The 21,984-nt window shown below is 43.2% G+C and overlaps 1 protein-coding gene across 1 annotated transcript; it reads left to right on the top strand.

Annotated features, from left to right (window-relative positions):
• The first annotated feature begins 2,737 nt into the window (after positions 1–2,737).
• Positions 2,738–20,758, top strand: CTH (cystathionine gamma-lyase). The gene is made up of 12 exons (XM_069788399.1): positions 2,738–2,948; positions 4,635–4,716; positions 5,241–5,336; positions 8,313–8,422; positions 9,070–9,201; positions 11,194–11,251; positions 12,046–12,123; positions 13,569–13,721; positions 13,931–14,052; positions 15,895–15,947; positions 17,148–17,286; positions 20,010–20,758. The coding sequence occupies exons 1-12, from the start codon at positions 2,787–2,789 to the stop codon at positions 20,028–20,030; spliced, it is 1,206 nt and encodes a 401-aa protein (XP_069644500.1). The 5' UTR covers positions 2,738–2,786; the 3' UTR covers positions 20,031–20,758.
• Positions 20,759–21,984: the final 1,226 nt, after the last annotated feature.

Here is a 21,984-nt window from a genome sequence, read left to right as displayed (position 1 = left end):
TAAAAAATGATGATGTGTCAAATTCCAGGTAAACTGGATTTTTTACTAATGCTTCCAGGGGAAACAACCTGCAAGTTGTCAGGAAGATTAGATCTGCTGTGATAAATGAACCACCTTTCTGGGTCACCTCTTTCTTTACCCAGTTTGCATCATCTCCTCTTCTACTAAGTGGCTAAGAAGAATTCTAGGCAGAGATGAGAACTATGAAATACGATTTCCTGTGCCTGCTGTCTTCAGAGTGACAGCACAGCTGCTTCCCGCACAGCTATTTACAATTCTAATACGGAATTTCAAATAAGTCTAGGGGAAAAAAAAAAAGTCACCTCTGCCCTATACTCCATTGGTCTTTCTGACAAGATTTTTCCGGCTCTTCCTCTTTTCAGAGAAAATTAAAACCCATTTACAAACAGAATTTAAGAGGTTGACACTGTTAGCAACTCCCATGTCTCTTGTCCGTTCTCCAGTGCTGCACAAGAGGCTGTTTGCCCTGGTGCCATGCTGGAAACGTGCAGTGCACAGCTAGTCTTGTGGAGGAGAGGTACTAGCTCAGGTTTTAGCTGGTGTTGGAAGCTTCACGTTGCATTCTTAATTACTGGAGGCCAGCTAAGAGGAGACAGAGGCATGAAGTCACTGTTTACCAGCTTATTATGGAGTCCCTTATTCAATCCAGAAATACAATGAATGTATTACTAATGGGAACTGCTCTGTGAAAACTGGTGTTTGTAGTGAATCCAGATGTCCTCCCATGCTAGGACTGTACGGCGTAATTGTTATACACCTACAAATTCTTGAGAATGTTTGGGGTTTTTTTACCATCTAACAACAGAACTTGGTCTTGTTTATATTCTCCATCTTAAATTACTTAAGTTGCTCTCTTCCAAGCACTAGGCAATTCAGATAAAAGTAGCAAGATCAGATATTGTGGCAGAGTGGAACTGCATCTTCTACAGTTTCTGGGCTGTGAGTCTGTGGAAACTTCACTTAACAGAATTCCTCAAGTAGGATATAAATAACAGAGGAGTAATTTCTCGTGGGTGTATTCCTCCAGGAAGGATGCTGACTTTTTTACTATATAAATGAATAGGTCAAAAAATAGAGAGGAATAAAAAAGACTAAATTTGTACAAAACCCAAAGATAGACAGTAAATAAAAATAATACACTGTAAGTGTGCATCTGCATTTATTCTATCTGTAAGTCTAACAGTAACATTTAAACTTATGAAGTGTACCTAAGAGAATATCAAAAGCACCTGAGTATAGAGAAATGCTCTCCGGTCGCTGTTTCCTTACTTCCACAAGGCAAAAGAAAACTAAATGAGGTCCTGGAGGACAGTAAACGGAATTTGCCAGCTCTGGAGAAATTAGCTTCTGCTTCTCCCAGGCATTCAGAATGACTGGCTTGAGAGATGCTAGAGAGCAATACATTCTTCAAAGTGACAAAGAACATTTAAGGAAATGAAACTTAACAGGAAAAAAAGTAGGTAAGAAATTTTAAGACATCGTAGCCTGAATGGCTTCCGTTCAAGTGGAAGTATTAAGTCTCTTTTCAGTTGGTGCTGTCCTGAAGCACTCCAGAAATTTTTATGTCTCCTTACTAAAAAGAAAAACACGCAAGCTATTTACTCAGGTTGCTCAGGCTAATCCACGGGACTAGCTTCTGCAGAGTTCCTCTTTGTGCTTACTCAGTGAAGTGCTTCAGCAGCCAGTTGTGGGGATATTGGGGTGAGGATCCGTGCCTGTGAAAGGAGCAATAGCACCAAAGACCTGTATAGTTACTTACGGGCAGGACAACCTCCTCCTTTCTCCAGAAACAGCCGCAGAAGACTACTGTGGGCTACGCACTAGAGGTAGAGGAAGAAATTTTGTACGACAAGGAAATAATTCCATTTTCCCCTTTGTCTCAGCTTGGCTACCCTAAATTTCATAGCAGAAACTATTATAAAAAGAAAATGGACCCTTTATGATACTGCCTGAGATTCGCTGACCACCGGAGACTTTGTGACCGGGTGTCCTGGCAGTGTGGTGGGCTCAGAGCAAAGCTTTGCCCATGGGATTTACGTAGACATTTTCAGAGGAGACAGATTTGTCACCACGGAGGGCTAAATTCCTCTGCCCTCAGTTTCAGGTTTCTACTACATGCTGAGGCTGAAAAACGGGCTTGAGGATAACCGGTGTATTTCTTCCACTTAGGTCCAGCGTTGCTCTAAATTTACCTGCAGATGGCACGACAGTTGTTTCAAATTGAGCCCGAAATGTAAGAGAAGAAGGTGTCGGCGTTAGGAAAACTCCTCCACCGTTTAGGTGTCGGGACCTCGCTGGGCAGGCTGCCGGCCTCCGGCGCAAGACACGGTTCCCTGCGGATGGCTGGGCTGCGCTCGGGGACCGAGCCGCGCTGACTCACCGCTTGGCCTGCCCGTGGGCTGGGACAGCGCTGCCGTTACCGCTACCGGCACCGGGGCGGAGGAGCGGGGCGGAGGAGCGGAGGGGGTCCGGCCCGGTCCGCCCGCCCGTCAGTCAGTCCGTCAGTCCGTCAGTCAGTCCGTCAGTCCGTCAGTCAGTCAGTCAGTCAGTCAGTCAGTCAGTCAGTCAGTCAGGGGCGGGCGGGCGGTGCCGCAGCGGGAGCCCGCTCCCCTCCCTGAGGCGCGGGCGCTGCCCGGCCCCGCCCCGCCCCGCCCCAGCCAATGGGAAGGGGCGGTGGCGAGGCCCCGCCCGCGCCGGGTCCCTCGGGGCGGGGCGGCGGCGGTGCCTGTGGTGCCGGTGGCGGCGGCAGTGGCAGGAGCGCGGCCATGGAGCGCGGCCGGGCGCGGGGCTTCTTGCCGTCCTTCCCGCACTTCGCCACGCAGGCCATCCACGCCGGGCAGGAACCCGAGCAGTGGCGTTCGGGCGCCGTGGTACCGCCCGTCTCCCTCTCCACCACCTTCAAGCAGCAGGCCCCCGGGGAACACGCGGTGAGTACGGTCGCCGGCGGAGCCCCCCCCCCCAAGCCGGGCATTGTCCACACCGGCCCGGCCCCACGGGGAGGTGGGGGGGCTCCGGGGCGGCTCGGGGCTCTGGGGTCAAAGCCGTCGCCTTCGGAGGTGCGGCTGGGGACATCGCGAAGGGTCGCGGCCCGGTCCGGCGTGGCCCGGCCCCGCATGGCCCGGCCCGGGTTGGCGGGCTGCCCCGGGCGGTGCTGGCCGGCCGGGGAGGGGGGGTCTGGGGAGGCGGCAGGCCTGGGAAGGGGAAGGGGGGGATGACCCGATTTGTAGTGCTTGGAAATATTTTCCCTCATGCTAGCTCTTGGGGGGAAAAAAAAAAAACCCAAACCCAAAACGTCTTTTTCCCACCGGCAGAGATGGTTTCTCCCGCGGTGGGCTGGAAGGCACCTCTAGGGTGGTTTTCGGGGTGAAAACCGCACGAAGAGGGGCACCCCGCGCCCCTCGGACTCGGCGGCCTCCGCTCTGCTGCGTGCGTGGGCACGAGGTGCGGGAACCTGCCAGCCCTGCTGAGGTTCAGGCCTCGGCCGGGTGGTTTTCACGCAGTCGGGGACTTTCTCGAAGTCCGTCTGACGAGAAGGCTTTACTTTGCCGCTGGGCCCAGGCAGAATACGTTTTCTCATTTACGCAGATTGTGTAAGAGGCTCTTTCTGTTGTCCTTCCAAACCAAATGTATGTATCGTAAGTATTTTGTGGATGTGTTGTGGAAAGTACTGGAAGTGTTTGCGTTGATCTGTCATGAAGTTTCTGGTGGCTACCGTGCATGTGTGAGGGAAATGGCACAAATTTGCAACTCCTAAATTAGTATTTGTTCCAAACCTGAGGTCTGGACATCACGCTGTGCTGGTTGGACAATAGGAATTTGCCTTGTGATCTTTGATTCCACAGAAAATCACTTACACAGACTAAAATTGTGAATGCTTGTAAGTAGGTAGCTGTGTTGAAGAAGACCACAGAAGAAGGAGTCACACGCTGCTGCATTCACATGCTGATGATAGAATGGCCATGTTCTTGCTGGAAGCTCTGTGAGAGCGGTCTGCCAGATTCCTGAATATGATCAAGTTGTCATTAAACAGAAATCTTGAAAGTACGCAAATACCAGGATGCTTAGCCAGGTTCTCTCTGTAACCAGTGCATCCGTGCATGCATGACTGTTGTTTTTTTTCTCAGTATTCACATAAAAGCTGTTGCACTTGAACGTGGAACTTGGCCTGATTGCATGCCAGGGAAATGTTTGAGCTTTCAAGAACTTTTGATGGGTACAGGGTGGCACTGGCCAGTGCCCTCAAGCAGAGCATCGTGGAGATGGGACACATTCTTTCTGATAACGTAAGGATGAGTGGACTGTGTCAGCCCAAGGCCTTTTCTCCAACAGTGACCAGAGATGGATATCTAGGAAAAAGTAGGAGAATGTGGCTAGCAGCATGATACTTCCCCCGGTGCACCCCTAGAAACCATTGTCAGGTTGGGGATGCCCAGTCGGATGTTGTGTACAGCAGCTTGACATAGCCAGAAAACCAGCCTGCTGTTCTTGGAGGAGGTGGATGTGTAACCTCAGTGTTGAGAGTGAGGGCTTTTTAAGGAACCTGGGACTAATACTGTATAAAACTCTCTCGGTGCTCTCTTTTAAGTTATGTTTGTTTCTTGCTTTCACAACAGGGTTATGAATACAGCCGGAGTGGAAACCCTACCCGGAATTGCCTAGAGAAGGCTGTGGCAGCGCTAGATGGAGCTAAGTACTGTAAGCAATTAATAGGTTCCTCAAGCAAGATGTCAGCATGTGTGTCTCCTGACTGTCTACAGTAGGCATAACTTGGGGAGCAAGGACACTGAGCTGTCAGCAGGAGCTGTATCACAGCAAGGCTTTCACAGCTTCTGACTACTGGTGATGGGCCAGAGCTGCTTTGTGGTGTGAAAAGGGTCCAACGCTTATCGTTCAGGAAAGTCCAGCTCAATCATTGGGCTTTCTCTAGTGCTTCCTCTTGCTGCATTTGATGTCTAAACTGAGTATGTCCTTGTGCAGCAGCACTGAATGCAGTGGGGAGTGGGAGCCAGGCAGCAGCTGTTAGCAGACTGTGTTACCAGTGTTCGTCCTGGGTTACACTGTGTAAAATCAGGCTGCTGCTTCTACTGATTCCACTTTATGAGTGAGATAGCATAAGCGAGAATGACCGAACAGGTTCCTTTTAAAAGCAGCAAAGTGAGGAAAGCGAAGGCAAGTTTGACAAATAAAGTCCATCTGCCACTTACTCTTTTCTGGTTTAGGTTTGGCTTATGCTTCTGGCTTAGCTGCTACTTTGAATATTACTCACCTGTTAAAGGCAGGGGATACTATTATCTGCATGGATGATGTCTATGGAGGTATGTAAAGCACAAGTGTGTTTTTGATCTTCATTGTACAAGTGATTAAATGTACTTATTTGGGATTCTCATGAACTTTCTGAATTTCCCACGCAGGACCTTACTTTTCTTTAAAGCCTCTTCAAGTCATCAGAACACAGAACATTCCTGTCTGATTTTGGTGTTAGAAATTCAAACACTGAAAGATCCTGTGGCACAACGTGGAGGTTTAAAAAAATGTAGCTAACTAGTAATATATGCTTGAGTGAGGGGAAAATAACAACTTCCTAGCCTTGCACAGACTTGTTTGCAGAGCAGGACCCTCTGCATTCCAACGTAGCAGAGCTTTTCAGCTTCTGGTATTCTACTGTTTCTTTCCTAGGTTTCACCTGTTACCAACCAGCATTTTGTCTGGACTGTTTCAGACAACTATTCTGTCATCTTCCCTGAAAGCACAATTTGCATCTGTTATGCCCATGTCTTCTGAATGCTTCAGTGATGCTGCAGCCCACTATTAGGTTTTGATCTTGCATAGGGTTTTTTTGATCCATTTTTCCAAGAAACTCCCCAGTAACAGAGTGCATCCACCTCTGCCAAAGTCCTTCAAAAGGTTGATGCCACCCAAAATTCCCTAGTAGGAAGGTCTGCCAGGATGTCCTGTGGCAATCGGTGTCCTCCACGCCCGACTCCTGTGTTTCACTGATTGGCAAAGCTTGTTGTCTCCCTCTGTCTGCTTCAAGGCCTTGGCACAAAGATATCAAATCTGCTTTGTTTTCAAAGGAAGGTTAGAGAGGCCAGCAACAGGTAGCGTTTTTCCACGCAATAGCTGGAAAACCTTTTAGCGAGAGTAATCACCTTTCCCATTGCTAAGAGTGATTACTGTTTGCCAGTCAGTTCTCTATGCTTGTGCACATCAAATGTAAATACACACATTTGCTTTTAATGTCTTAGTTCTGTCATGCCAGATAGCTCTTCTCCAAAGTACATCTGGAGCCAAGTTGAGTGAAGACAGCAGGAATCCCCACTGACAATCTGCTCCTTTAATTCACAGCCCTCCCACCACAGAACTTGTTAAATCAAAGTCATTTGGCCAAAGCATATGATCAGCTCCTGACTTCAGAAAGGCTCGTAGGTGAATTTTTCAAGCAAAACCAGTTCACCTCATTAAAGCCTCAGCCCGTGGTGGTTTCTGCAGAGACAAATTTCATTGTTTCTTCCCTGAATTTTTTTCATACTTTTGTTGTAAAGAGACTGGCTTCCACACAGACAGCCTTATTCAGTAGAGTTCACACCCCATGACTTGGGACATCTGCAGATCTGCCACTGGCTGCTGTGGCCAGGATGTATTCAGCCCCTTCATTCTTCCCTCGGTTATCAGGGGCTCCTTGTCCCCTAAGTCCCTTCTTGTTTTTCTCCTAGGCTGTGCTCTTCTGGCTGTTCCTAGCCGTCTTTCCTGCTCACATTCTTGCACGCTGCAGCCTGGTCCTTTGTGAGCCACTTCCTCGCTGTTGCCTGTGCTGACTGCTTTTTGCCGTGCGGGGTTTACTCCTCCACCACGCTTGCCCTGTGCAGCCTTTCGTGCTTCAGCCCTGTAGCTGAAGTGACTCAACCTTTGAGTCGCTGGCTACTGAGTGCTGGCATGTGTCCCTGCTCCCTCAAGGGTACACTAGCTTTGGTAAGCTTTTAGTGCATTTTTTATAAAAAGCCTGGTTGGATAGGAGCGTGGTACTGCGCTTGCTAACTCAAATGAATCTGCAGTATTCAAGGTTGTCAGAAAAGCAGTAAAAGAAATTGAAAAGCTCTTGGGCAGTGCTGGAAAGCATATTGCCTGGGACGTGTTTAAGAGGTGCTGGGTTTTGGGAGGTGTGAGGAGGAGCTGTAGGAAGTTGACATCTCTGAATTCTGAGCCATGGCTGTAACTTCTTAAAAGGGCTACTTTCAGTGTAACCTCTAATTTTCATCTAAGGATTTTTTGTAGTGTGCTGTTATTAAAAGTATGTAAGACTACTGTAAAGCAACTTTTCTATGGTTTGTATTTGTAGAATTGACAGCCTATGTGAAAATTTCCCATGCTTGAATAAGCTTCTTGCAGCACAAGAGAGAATTTAATATATAGCTTATTGTAGAAATAAAAGTGTTTCCTTAAAAAAAAAAAAGGAAAATATTCAGACATAGTGTTCAGCACACAGAATCACAGCCTGCATGTGCTATGACTTTAGGGCTAGATTGCAAACTGCTGTTCTGCGTAAGTGAGTAAATGTTGAATAACCTTGGCAGGAAGACCTAATGAATTAATTTTTAATCCAGGCAGTGTTGCCAGATAGTCAGTATGTTGCACATCTGGTGATCAACTGGTTGCTTCTGGTTGCTTCTTTTAATCTTTCCAATTAAAGGCTCCAAAGACAGAAAGGAAGGAAATAATCACTTTTTTATTTTCCTCGCTACATGTTTATTTAATGGAATGATAAGAAACACAGTAGCTGGAGTCTTCACCTTGATTTTTCTTCTCCCATGTTCTCAATTAAGCTTATTAAATAGAAAAAAAAAAAAGTTTTAAAATATGCGATAGGAAAAAAGTTATTAAAAGTGGTGTGGGGGAAAGAGGATATAAAAACTGGAACTGCTAGCTTGTGCATGGCAAAGGGCTGGAGGAAAAGTTAGAAGCAGGCAAACTAAAAGGGGTCTGTTTAATTTTCTGATTACACCCCCCCCACCCCGAACAGCTATTAATTGAGAGTACTTCATAAGTCGCTCTGAATCCATTTTCCTATTATTACTTTTCCATGATGTTTAAAACTACAGCGATGTTTAAACTTTTTAGAAATAAGAAGTACCAATGTGCCATTTATGGTGTACAGCATAAAACTGTACCCTCCTGACTTTCCATGGATGCATACAAGAGACTGGAGATCAGTGAAGAAAAGTTAAGGAAGATGTTTCATTTTGTGTCTCTGATTTTTTGTTTGGTTTGGTTTGGTTTTGTTTGGGTTTTTTTAGGCACAAACAGATACTTCAGGAAAGTAGCCATGAAAATGGGTTTGAATGTATCTTTTGTTGACTGCACAAAAATTGAATGCCTGGAAGCTGCAATTACACCAGAGACCAAGGTAGGAGAGAGCGAAATCGCTGAACTTAATGTCGTTAATTAATTTTATTCTTGCTCTGGTTGTATTGGGTGTATGTGTCGAGCAGAAGGGTCTGCAGAGGTGGCCTCTGAAGTGACAGGTTGGGGCACAGCTGGCTGCAACACGTCCCCACTGCAGGCCACTTGGTGATGTTTGTGGTGCTTCACTGAAAACATTTTAAGAAGGGCAAAAAACACCAGAGAGAGAGAGGAGAATGGAAAAGGTAAGAAACAGCAGAGGGAACACCAAGGTTGGAGGAGGTGCTGCGTGGCACTGGAACAGGTAATCCCCTGCTCTAGTGCTAATTCAGCTGGAAAAGGTTTACAAACTTTTGGGTGTAAAGACTTTCTTCTGCCTATGTCAGGCCGCCTTCAGATGTGATGCACTTCAGTTTTCAAAAGCCTTGATGATCTTCCCATGCATCAGTTGTTTTTGTGGAGAATATTACCTCTCCCAAGTAACCTTGCCTTTCTTCAGTAGGGATGCTTTCTTATTTCAACTCTGCAAACCTGCACGGGAAGCTGACACTCAACAAGTTAACATTTAAAAGCACTTATGACTTACACATGTATCATCACCAGCACTGTAAAATCTCTAAACTGATGTTTTGTGTTGTTGAATTACTGCAGCTCGTTTGGATTGAAACACCCACAAATCCCACATTGAAGGTCATTGACATTCAGGCCTGTGCAGATGTAGTACATAAGCATAAAGATGTTCTTCTAGTAGTAGACAACACCTTTATGTCTGCGTATTTCCAGGTAAGTACTTTGTTTGTTTACAATTACCCTGTTATTTCAGTGTATTCGAAGATACGTTTTTAAAATGGAAGCACCACCAAGGAACTGTAGTTTTGATCTATGCATTGTAAAATTACCTGTTCTGTTTGTAAATACAACCCATGTACTGCTGCTTTTTACATTAGTAAAGATGGTATGCAAAGTATTTTATAGCTAGCCATATACCAGTATGATAGCAGCAAAAGCAATATAGCTCAGCAGTCAAGTAAACACACCGTGTCAAGACAGTCAGGTAAGCTATTGGGAGAATGGCTTCTCTGCCATTCAAAAAATCACATTTTTTAGTTCTCACTGATGGAAATCATAACAGGCCTGTGTCCTGTTTTCTAACTTTGGCCTTTTTATACCAGTTCTTCTGTATATGCTGTTTATGATCTGTTCTGAACCACCTGATATTCTAAAAAACGTAGTGGAAGAAAAAGTTAAAACAAGCAAACTTTGTTAAAGCTTTCTTTGAGACATTCAAGTTACCTTTTTCTTCAATATTTTGGTGAATGTGTGGCTTAGAAGTTTGTAATTTTGATCTCAAACAACTGGCATAACTTTTCTGCTTTTATAACTAGAATACATGAAGTGAAGACAATTTCTTAAGTTCTAAAAATGCTTCAGAATAATAAACGTCAAAGGCTTGTTCATCTTAACATGGGCTACAAATAACTCATGTATATTTCTCAGGAGACCAAGCTAATCGCTTCTATTTTAGGTCTAAAGTAAAACTTTTTTATGAGTGCCAAAGGCAAGGTGTCTTTGTTAAGGGTACTGAGAGCTTTATAGATTAAGAGTTTTACAGAAGGTGTTAATACTTAGCTAAAGCAGCACTTGGTTTTCTCTTGTACATACCAAAGCCTTGGTGATTTCCCCCCCACAACGTGTATTACTTCAGAAAGTCATGTGTGAAAGAGGAAAAGTGAGCATCTGGATATATGAGCTAGTTAATGTATCCTTTATTGGCCTGGTGCTAAGAGAAAGTCAGTTGTAATGATTAATTCTAGTAAGCATAATAGGTAATGTCTTTAAACCCCTCCAGACTGCTGCTGATACACTGTACTAAGAAGATCATAATTTTAGAGTGATTTATATAGCTATATTGAATGTAAATGGCACTGGTGCTTATGCTACCATTCTCCTGGCTGCGCATTGGGAATGCACGTTATCCACGTTCCTTGAATAGATGTCCACGTTTAATCTGACAGCAGCAGTCTTTTATTCTAAATCTGCTTGTTTTGTTACCTTTTAACACATTGATACTCTTCAGTCTTTATAAAATGTTATGAGCAAAGTCCTTTAGTTAGTAACCGATTAAAAAAAAAAATGTTGATGAGCAAGAAGTAATGAACAATATCTCAGTTTGCCTCACCTTAAAAAGGCTTCTGGGAAGAAAGCTGGGAGGTTAGGGAAGAGAGACCTGGCAAACAAAACCCTTTGCACTTTCTTCAGGTTTTCAGTTGTTGTTTCAGTGCAGTATCACCAATACTGATATCTAGAAAACAATGCAATTTTTTTTTGCTTTGCAGGCTATGTTGAGGTCTTCATTTTCCAAGGAAATATGCTTCAGAGTAAATACCATTACTTATCCTGCCTCATCCATAACCAATATAACTATTTTTTTCAGAAATATGAACAGGCTGTATGTTAGATGTATTCAATCAATCCTCTCCCTGAAGCCAGTGGGAATTATTTATTGTGGGTTCTTTGTATTGTGCTTATCTTGAAGTCAGAGTGCTTTCCTGTACTATTGTTTTTGTCACATATTCTATCTATCTTAATTCTCAGGTTTTTGTTTAGGGTGTTAAGTTTTGTGTTAAGTTTTTGTGGTTTGTTTTTGGTTTTTTTTTTTTAGTTTCTCCACCTATTGTTATTTTCTGTGTTGGATCACAGCCTTTCTTGATAGCTTGAAATGAACCAAAGTGCACACAAGCTTTAATTGGAACTATTATTTTAATTTCATTTCAGCGTCCTTTATCTCTGGGGGCTGATATTTGTATGTATTCTGCAACCAAATACATGAACGGTAAGTATGTGAGTTCAGCAGAACTCGGGCTGGCTATTTAAAAGTCATTCTGGCTGCAGGCAGTTCACAAAAGCCAGTGTGCCAGTAATTCTTAGATGGACCATTAGAGGAGATGGACCATTGAATAGATCATTAGTCTTCATAGCTCCTAAACTACCCTGGGAGAAGGAATATTGACCTGACTTCAGGTAATAGACCTAGAGGTGTTTATAGCCATGTTGGCTTTAATTTGACTACAACAAAGCAAGTGGCTTCAGCAGAAGATAGCTGCCAGAAATTATATTAAGGTTCAAAGGAGGTTTCATACGGCTGTGTTGGACCCTGTCCAAAAGTACGTTCATTGTGTTGTTTCCCAAACAGCCCAGACTTGGAGCTAATGTTGCTGTACCTGTGCTGTAGCCACACATCCTTGGTGGTGTGCATAGAAGTGGAAGTTTTCTGGCTGGTGTTTGCTGTCGCTAAGACAGCAGCCTGGTGCTGCTCCACAGGACACACCTGATTTCTGTACAATGTCCTGCTTTCTGGCAGTTAGCGGCGGTGGGCTTGGGAATTGTCTGGGAGCATGCGTGCAGCACACGGCAGAGCACACTGCTGACCAGAGCTTTCGAAAAAGCTGAAATCTGCCTTATGATTCATGTGCTGCACAGAAAGGATGGCTGTAGCAATGAGAAGGAACCCAGTGTCTCGCAAAAATGGGACTGTATTAGCACCAAGACTGAGAAAATGGGGGTTTGTGGCAGAACGCTGGAGCAGATGGAGTGGCTGATTCTGTTCTTGTCTTCTTGCATTTTTAGGGCATAGTGATGTTGTAATGGGACTTGTTTCGGTAAACTGTGATGATCTCTACGAAAGGCTCAAATTCTTACAAAACTGTAAGTTGTCAATATAGGAAATACCTTGAAATGAATTGTATTCAAATATACCAGCTCGTAATGGGAAACATGTTGCATGCACACAAGTATGAAATCTATCTAGAGATGTAGCTCAGGCATTTAAATGTGCAGAAGTGTAAATGACTGGAGACAAAGTGGTAACACAGATCTAAGAAACCTGAATTCTCTTCCGTGCCTTTCACCGGTACATAGGGTGGCCTTATGCAAACATGATAGCTTTTGGTATGCCTCTGTGGCTTCTCTCAAGTAAAGTTAATCCCACTGGTCTCCACATCCTAACTGCTTCTAGAAAAGTGCAGAGAGCAGTGTGGGTTGTTCAACATTTGTTCACCAGGGGCTGGTGAGTGGGGTGAATTGTCTGGTGGCAGGGGCTTGAATGCAGGCAGCGCTCTTCGCTGCAGGACTGTAATTCCGCTCTATCCCTGCTTTCCCCTGAGAAGTGTGTGCCCCGCTGCTCCCGAGAGAGGACTGAGCCGTGGAGCCTCTCTCTGTTGCCGTTCCCAGAGCCATGCGCTGGTGTGGCGTGGAGAGCTCTGCCGGTGCAGAGGCAGGAGATGGGGCACGTCCCAAATGCGTCAGATGCAGAGCAGCCGCGGTCTGTCTCCCATGTGCAGCACCTGCAGTTACGTGGGGCATGACTGCTTACAAAGTCTCTCTTTAGGTTATAGTTAAGACCATGGCAGAAAGAGCACCATCGTATACGAAGAAGCATACAAACATTTAAGTTATAGAATCCTAGAATGGTTTGGGTTGGAAGGGACCTTAAAGATCATCTCGTTCCAACCCCCCTGCCATGGGCAGGGACGCCTTCCACTAGACCAGGTTGCTCTAAGCCCCATCCAACCTGGCCTTGAACGCTTCCAGGGATGGGGCATCCACAGCCTCTCTGGGCAACCTGTTCCAGTGCCTCACCACCCTCACAGTGAAGAATTTCTTCCTTGCATCTAATCTAAATCTACCCTCTTTCAGTTTAAAGCCATTACCCCTTGTCCTATCCTAAATTATGCCTTTATTTAATTTCATCTAACTCGTGTCAAACACATCTGGGTTTTTTTTTTTAATTCATTCACACATCAGAGGATCTGCCTAATGCAGAATTTCCTTATATAGGTTGATTTTAACAATTTTACTGCCTCTTAACGGTAACGAATAAATTTCTGTACAGTGTTCTGTCTGCACTCTGCCTACAGCAGAAGGAGTAAAGGTATGTTATGTCTAAGAAATTTAATCCTTGAGTCTTCAGCTTGTTAGTTCAGCTCATTAACTGGCTTCCCATGTGTGTGAGATGAGGAAGACAGATTGCATCAGATGTCTTTCCATTGTCTTGTAACTTTCGATGTTTTGGAAATCAGGACTGTATTTAGTTTTATTAAAAAAAACCCAAACCCTTTGTTTTATGTGGAATATTGTTTCAATTTCTGTAGCTCTTGGAGCTGTTCCATCTCCCTTTGACTGTTACCTGTGCAATCGTGGTTTGAAGACACTGCAAATCCGGATGAAACAACATTTCCACAATGCATTAGCTGTTGCTCGATTTCTTGAGTCAGATTCCAGGGTGGAGAAAGTAATTTTCCCAGGTAGGTTGGCAAGATTCAGAGTGGGTGACATCTTAGAGTGATGGATTTGAGTACTGTAATACTACGTGTCGTTTGTGCACCCTTCACATTTGGTGACTCTGGGTTAGGTGTCCACCTTGGCAATAGGCTGTTTCTACATAGCTGAAGGTGAGCTGCTTTACCCTTTGAAGTGATGGTAATTAACTTAAAGTAACTTCTACAAATTTCAGGCTTGCCTTCACACCCTCAGCATGAGTTGATCAAGCGGCAGTGTACTGGCTGTCCTGGGATGATAACCTTTTACATTAAAGGAAATCTCAAACATGCTGCTACCTTTCTCAAGAATTTAAAGGTAAATGACTGTAAATACACACTGCCTTAAAGGGACTTGAGACTGTCCTTCTGAGGGTGATAATGGAAGGAATTCTTTTTTCTTGGGGTGGGAAGTCTTTCTCTGTACTTGCAAAGCTCCTAAAGTCATTTGGGTGTAACCATCTCTAAATAATAGATTATTTGTAAATGGGAGGCTAATGAGAGGGAAGAAAAGGATGCCTCAGCTCATTTGAAGTATTTGTTTACACAGTAGGGTGTAGTATATCCAGGTTAGCCGAGGCATTGCTTCTAATAAAGGGCCTGCATACCAGCCTTTTGCAAAAATACCTGTAGGATTTGAAAGCAGAGAAGCTGTGGCTGGTGTAATACTGTCGTAATATTTCAAAGTACTCATCAGGAGAATAACCCATTGAGAAATGACATGAATCATGAAGCAAAGAGGGAGTCCCTCATAGTTGTTTGGGTTTTTTACCTAAACCATAGGCTTTTGCTCTTGACTTTGCAATGTATTAATTCTGCCTGTGCTCTTTAATGTGTTTGCTAGTCTTGATCTCTGGTTAATTTGCATCCTGCTCTTGTGTCTTTGCTGTTTTGCTCTTGGAAAAACAAATCAATAATAATTGACAAAGGTAAATTAGAACTTCCTTCTCCGCCCTATCTTTCTTACTTGCCAGCTAATGTCATCAGCTGAAAATTAATTTACTAAAAATACAATTTTCCCACAAAATATCCTTTTACATGAGAGCGAGTTTTTAATCCTGGCACAGGAGATCTACCAGCTTTGACAAAAAGTATCAGGGAATACATTCCAGGAGAAGTAGTTGCTTACGAGTATATTCACTTCAGCCCTTTGACTTGGGTAACCATGAGTTTGTCACTAGGTTGGTACAAATGTAAAGCCATTTCCTTAAACCAGGCTGAGAAGAGGATTATTTTGTTGATAAGTTTAGTTGTGTTTTGGGGTTTTTTTTAAAGGGAAAAAAGTGAATATGAGCAACCAGGGCTTTAGAGAAATGTTGAGGGCAGTAAGTGCATTCACAGCAGACAAATTGTGAATCTGTGTTTGACTGCAGCTGGCTCTCTAGAGAGCCTTTTTGTCATCCATGAATACCTGCCCATAATTCAAAGATCAGTGCTAAAAAACCCCTTACCTAACAGTAAGCATTTCACAAACACTAGTCCTGTTAAGCACTGAGAAATTTAGGCTGGTTTTCAAAATACTAAACTAACCATCAGACTCAAGGAATGAGGGAGAAAATCTGTTCAGCCTTATGGGAAGAATCTTAAATGTTTGGGTTTTTTCCCCATCAAGTCTGCCATTTGCCAGCCTGAAAAGTGTAGGTGTTAAATGCGAACAGTGATGAGTGATGCTGAAAGAAGAGTAAGGGTAGGATATGATCACTTAAACCTTAACTGAAATTTTTGAGATCCGAGTCTTACTTTGTTCAGGCAGCCTGCTCTATCCTTCCTCTGAACAGAATGAAAACCATGGTGGTTTTCCAGAGCCTGCTCCCTCGTGTTGTGCATTTCCCTTCTGCTCTGCCTCCATTGCTGCCCATGCATTGCATTGTAGGAACTACTCCTGAGTTATGTTTGCTCAACATGGGCATCAGTGTCCCCTTTAGGGCCTTTTTAGGACAAGTCTATTCTAAATCTTAATAGCTCTTAACCTGCTAAATGTACACTTTTTTTTCCCCCTAGTTACAGCTAATACCTTTCATAATATAAAAATTATTACAGAAAAAATTGGAAAAAAACCCCCAAACAAACCACTAAACGTTCCTTTTTCCTTAACCATCTCTTTCTAGGCATTTGTAACCTTACCCTTCTTATGGTAACTTCTGTTTAATTTTTCCCATAGGTTTTTACGCTGGCTGAGAGTCTGGGCGGATATGAAAGCCTAGCAGAGCATCCGTAAGTCTTTCGTCATCTTAAGTCTAAAAAAGCCGCAGAGTAACAAAAAATTCTTATGGGAGTTCTAAAATTTTCTAGTACACAAAGCCTAGATATTTTGCATGTAACTGAGATTCAAGGATAGTATGTTGTATAGCACAAAAACCAGCAGCTACTCCAGAAGTGAGAGTGACTTTTGTGAATATAAGAATGCAATGATGAAAGCATTTCCACACTTCCTTGTTTTAACTGGGAGACTGAGACACAATTTGTTGCTATGATAACAAATCCAAGAAATCAGTCTGTGTTTGAATAAGTCGTATTGAGCAGATTTGGTCACACTGATGAGGAAAGAGGTCTGTCGTTCTGCCTGCTTACACAAGAGGGCACATTCAGTATGCTACACCGAACTGCATCTGTCTCCATGTCAGGTAAATGTTGTGGGGATTTTAGTAATACTTAGTTGCTCCTGTCTAGGTTAAAAGGCTAACAACAGGATTTTTATGGAATTAAATTATTTTACTTAAATCCAATTTGCTTTTCAAAAAGACATGGAAAGTTATGGCTAAACATATATGCTAAATCATTTCAGTTACTCATTTTAGAATAACAGCAAATCTTAAAACACTGAAGCAGTTGAAAGGTGATTGCAAATTGGTGGATGTCAGTGACTGAACATATGGGGGAAATAGCTTCTCACCTATATCCTCTGTAGCTGGAGAGAATAAACTCTTCAGTGTAAGTGGGTACAGTTTGACAAGTGATCTGAGAAACCAGAAGTTAAAAAAAAAAAATTAAAAATCAGGAGATTTTATACTGGAGACTGTATACTATAGTTGTTTCTCCACATGCTTAAAGCAGAGCTTTTGGATACTCTTTTTTAGAAAACAAATTAAATATATCTGGAAGGAAGAGGAATAGCATTTTCTCCTTTTTCAGTTCCAGATTGTTAAGTATCCTCTTCTTATTCCTCATTTGTAGCTTGGAAATGCTGTACTGAAACGCTGGGAGATACAAGTCACTGACTTGTCTGCAGTTTGCATAATTTACAGTAACTGATGATAGGATCTCTTTCTATCTGTGGGTTAACCAGCAGGTGGTACACAAAAGGTGTAAAATCTTCATAGAATTTCAGGGGTTACTGATGGGAAACGAATTTGTTTGGTCTTTACAGATAAAAGTAAAAACTTTTTAGAAAAAAGGCTATTTTTTTTCCTACAGAGCCATCATGACTCACTCTTCAGTGCCTAACGAAGATAGGGAAGCTCTTGGAATCAGTGATACATTAATTCGCCTGTCAGTTGGTTTGGAAGATGAAGAAGATTTACTGGAAGACCTAGATCAAGCTCTGAAAGCTGCGGTAAGTGGGTTGTTACCTTAGTGCTGTCACTCTAAAAATAATTTCCCTTCTAGTCCTCTGCCTTTCTCACTAAACTGTCTCCTGGTAATTCTTACCTCGCTTAATTTTTAAACTACTCATAAATGTACCTTGCAGAGTGTGTGTACAGTTTTAAGGCTTTCATTTTTAGGTTTTTCTGTGCAGCAAGGTTTACAATCCTTGTCAGTCACGATTTGAATTGACATAGATTCAGATACAGCAGACGGGATGTCCCTGGCCTTTGAGTGATGGGCATAGCTGCTAAAGCCAGGCTGAGGGGAGACTGTCATACAGGCATCAAAGTGCTTAGTGTGTGCTCCAGATTTTTTATGTGATAGTTTTAGAGAGGGTTGAAATATATTAAAGAGCTTCAAGAAAAGAGCTTCTCCCAGACAGTAAGTCCAACATTTGAGTAACGCTATTTTGTTTATAAGTACTACTTCTACTCTTCTACCCAAAGTTCTGTATTTCAGAAAATAGGTTAAAATTGTTATTTACACATGGTAATTAATGTGATGCCATGTAGTGACTTTTCTTCTCAAGGCAGGTCACCTAAAATTCATGAGGTATAGATATGTTTGTGTATGAGTATACGCACGTGCATGTGTGCACGGGAGAGGCTGGTTAAATGGGTACTGTCTTTCGGTTCTACGCAGATTTGTGCTGTGCTTTAGATCGGCTAATGCTGTGACTGAAAGAGTAATGGGGGTTTTTGCAAGCTTTTTTTTAATCACTTTTTTTTTTTGTACTGGAAAGGATTAGTCATAGCTGGAAAATATAAAGTATGGGCACTTGACTTCGAACCGGTACATCAGTCTGATTGATCCCCTTTGGCAGCTGCAGACTTGCAGTTTGATGTACCAGTATTTCATTGCAGAATGTGCCATGTCGTACTGGACTCTATATTTATCATGCTGTGACTTATCAAGGGCATTGCCAATGTCTTTCGTTTCTGCAATTGCAGATAACTTATTAGGTGAGTTTCCCAGATGATCCTAGGAAGCAGATCGTGTCGTGTGAAAGGTCCTTTCTTTTTTCCAGAAGGAAGTCCCTGACCTTTGGGTATGCAGGAGAATTCCTCTTGATGTGAAATCTCATGGCAGCTTTAGATCTGAATGTGTGAGCAAAGCATGTGAACCAGATGCCTTAAGGCTACCCAGGCACTCTGCCTCAACTCTCATTTTGTCTGTTCTCCAGAGCTTTAATGAAAGACTAAAATCCTTCCAACCTTCATAAGCATAATTATGTGTTGGGGAGAGGAAGGAGAATTTCCTCCCGATCCTGGTGGGCAACAAACAGAGCCCAGAGGTATTGCTGCCAGAGGAAAGTGCCAGCCAGTCCTTGCAAATGCTGTTGGCGATCTCAGGATATCCATTGCTCAAGGATGTGTACTTGTCATGGTTTAACCCCGGCTGGCAACTAAGCACCACGCAGCCGCTCACTCACCTCCCTCACAGTGGGATGGGGGAGAGAATCAGAAGGGTAAAAGTGAGAAAAACTCATGGGAGTAAACACTACTTAGCAACAACTGAAAACATCAGTGTGTTATCAACATTCTTCTCATACTGAACCCAAAACATAACACTATACCAGCTACTAGGAAGAAAATTAACTCTATCCCAGCCAAAACCAGGACAGTACTAGATCTTTGGTTCTTGTTGCAAGCTTAGTTTTTGTTCTCAGGAACTGCCAGCTCCTGTCACACAATCCCATCCATAAAATTTGTTATTCCGTCTTTACAACTTTAGGTTCTGTTCCCAAGTATCCTGTTTGCCTGATACTGAACTTTACTCCTGGAAAGTCAAAAACTTTGATTTACAAAATCTAAATGTACTCTAGTCTGTTTGTATCCACTTGATCCCAAGTTGCTCCCACACAGGCAAATGTAGGTATTAGGCATGTTGCCACCAGGCAGTGAAAACGTTTCATCCAGGCAGTACGCTCTCTGCCATGCCGTGGGGTGGGCAAGGAGGTCAAAGAGAAGGAGACAAACCAAGGACTGCAGCAAGGCACACGCTTAAGAGGGGCTTCAGCAAGTATGGGAATAAAGTTTAATAAATAACCACATTAAAAAAGCATGCGTTTCCTTCTTCCTTTCTCCCAGCTTGTACTTTTGTACTGTAGGAGCACCATAACTCTTGGTGGTTTCTCTGTTTGTTTTCTTTGAGTGGGAATTCTGCAGATTTGGTGACTCCCCAGGAGCCCTTGTAATGCCGAGGGCAGAGTTCACAGTCTTTGGTGGACTTTGAGTCAGCTCCAAGTCAACGTCTGAGGCAGAGCTAGGTGCAGCAGTGCCTTTTTCTCCTCTGCACCCCTGCAGGCACCTGCATACCCCCAAAATAATTAAAAAAAAAAATAAAGGTGTTTGAAATAGAGTTTTGTCTGTGTTAGAGAAAATGGTGGTATTGGTGGGCAAGTATAAATTTGAATCCTGCAGCAACTGCAGAAGTATAGTAGTTTGGTGTACTGTACAGACAGGAAATTTTTTGTCCCTCTTATTTTTTGGTCTTTTTTTTTTTTTGGTGGTTTTTTGGTTGGTGATTGGGAATATTAGCAACAGTAACTGCCTGTATTTCTATATGGCAGCACAGAGCATGACCATAATCTAATGCTAAAATGTATCTTATGAAAAGAAAAAGAAAAACAAGTGCATGGTTGATATAGGTGCATAGCGTAATTCTCTCTGTTTTTCCTTCTCATTGCAGTTTGAAGACCATAAGGCTTGATGTTTAAAACTGGAACTTGACATTGAACGTTGAAATGGCTAAAGAAGATGACACAGAAAGCCAAGTTGCTAATGATTTTCCTTTGATTTGCCTCTGAGAATTTAAAGCTGTTCAATCCAATGCTGGATTCCCAGGGAGTTCTTACTTTGTGCCATTACATTTATTCTGCTGATGTTTGGCTGTACGTGAACTGTGCACTGTGGCACACAGCCTGTGCTCTCCTGTGGGTCTGTTTCTGTTGTATTGTAATCCTTTGGCTTTGGAATTTATGGAGTCAGTAAGCTGTGTTTGAGAGCAGCTGTGATGCACACTCAGGAATATTATCCCGGTTCTCTCAGTGGAGGTTGGTGTTTCTCATTTGTCCTGCTAAGGGTGCAAAGGTGTTAGGTCAAAAGGGTTGGTTTCTTTTACTGCTCCTCAGGATGCACAACTGATTTTTCTCATATCTTCTAATCCAACAGTTCAATGTAAAAACTGTTGATTTAACTTAGATTTTTTTTTTTTTAATTAGGTTGGAAATGTGGTTAAATGCTTGCTTTTTCACCTGTTGATATTTTATGGACTATTGAAAATGAAGTGAAGTCCAATACCTGATAAACAATAGTAACTTTCTAAAGAGGATTCTTTCCCTTTTTTAAAAAAATCATGTAATGTTAGTGATGGTAATGATTTGGTTTATATTTGGAATGGGAATAATTTTAATTAAAACATGCTTTGAATTTCCCTGATGTATTACTTGTTTTGACATTTATGTATACTACTTACATTCAAAATCAGATGATGAAATGACCCTGGATTTGTTTAAATTTTCCTACGGGAAAACGATGTCACTGATGTTTTTACTTTTGTCAAGAAAAAAAGATATAAATTCTAATGTATAACAACTTATCCTGCGAATTGCAATGCTCAGGCAAGGAATATTCAGGTGCTCCGGGGTGCTGCTTGCTTGGGGTGTGTGGTGGGCTGCTGCCTGAAGCGCCCGGCAAGGCGTCAGCTCTGAACAGACCTCAGCCCTCCTGCCCGCTTCCCCGCGGCTTCCCTAAATACCTGTGCTGAAGAACCACAAAAGAGGCACAAGTACTACAGGTGTTTGTTACAAGACTGACTACACATCTTTCTCAGTAAAAACATCTAGCTTTCCCAAACTAAATTAAAATTATACTTTCTGGGGGTGTCTTCTTTGTTTTGTTTCTTTCTCAGGTTGCAAGCTGACACGGAATGCGAGTTTGGAGACTTTCACTCGCCAGCTGATTAAAAGCTGCCTTAGATTATGGTATGGAACACCCTAAGGTGAGACGAGAGGGCTGTAGCCAGCTGCCGGTTGCTGTGAGCCCTGGTGGTACCCTGAGCAGGGCTAACTGTTGTCTGCTGTGGCTGTAGGAGAATCGAGCCCTTGGGCTTCTCCACGGCCAGGGCAGAGGCTGAACACGAGATGGAAATGAATGTGTTTCATCTAGCCCTCAGAGTGGTTGTTCTGAGTCATTCTCGGTTGGCCTGTCTGTAAGATCAGTGAAACATTGCAGGTGGCTTTTTATTAAATACTGCAGGATAAATACTGTTACTGTACTATCCAGATCTGGTTTTGACTCTAAGCAAAAGCAGCACATCAGTGTTAATTTCTGTGGAAAGACTTCAGCAAATAAGTTTTTGCATATATAATTATGAGTACAGCTCTAAAAACCTTGACAAGCTCCAGATTAACTGCGTTGGCATTTGTGCAGGCGCATGGCACATCAGTGATGCTGGTGGCTGAGTCGGAGGGTGGGAAGGGGCTACGGCTGGGGAGATCCACCTGCAGATGGATCAGATGGGTCAGGGAGTGGTGGCAGATGCCAGCCGTGGTGCGGGCAGCGCGCTGAGATCCCAGGGCCTGATTTTTGGACAATAAAGTCAAAAGTGGGGCTGTGCTTGGCACAGCAGTGGTAGGGGTGCAGGCGTGCTGAACTGGTGTTGC

The sequence above is a fragment of the Haliaeetus albicilla genome, chromosome 8, assembly GCF_947461875.1.
Source record: "Haliaeetus albicilla chromosome 8, bHalAlb1.1, whole genome shotgun sequence".
Taxonomy (NCBI): Eukaryota; Metazoa; Chordata; class Aves; order Accipitriformes; family Accipitridae; genus Haliaeetus; species Haliaeetus albicilla.
The sequence above is the reverse complement of the archived record's forward strand: the minus strand, read 5'-3'. Positions and strand labels throughout refer to the sequence as shown.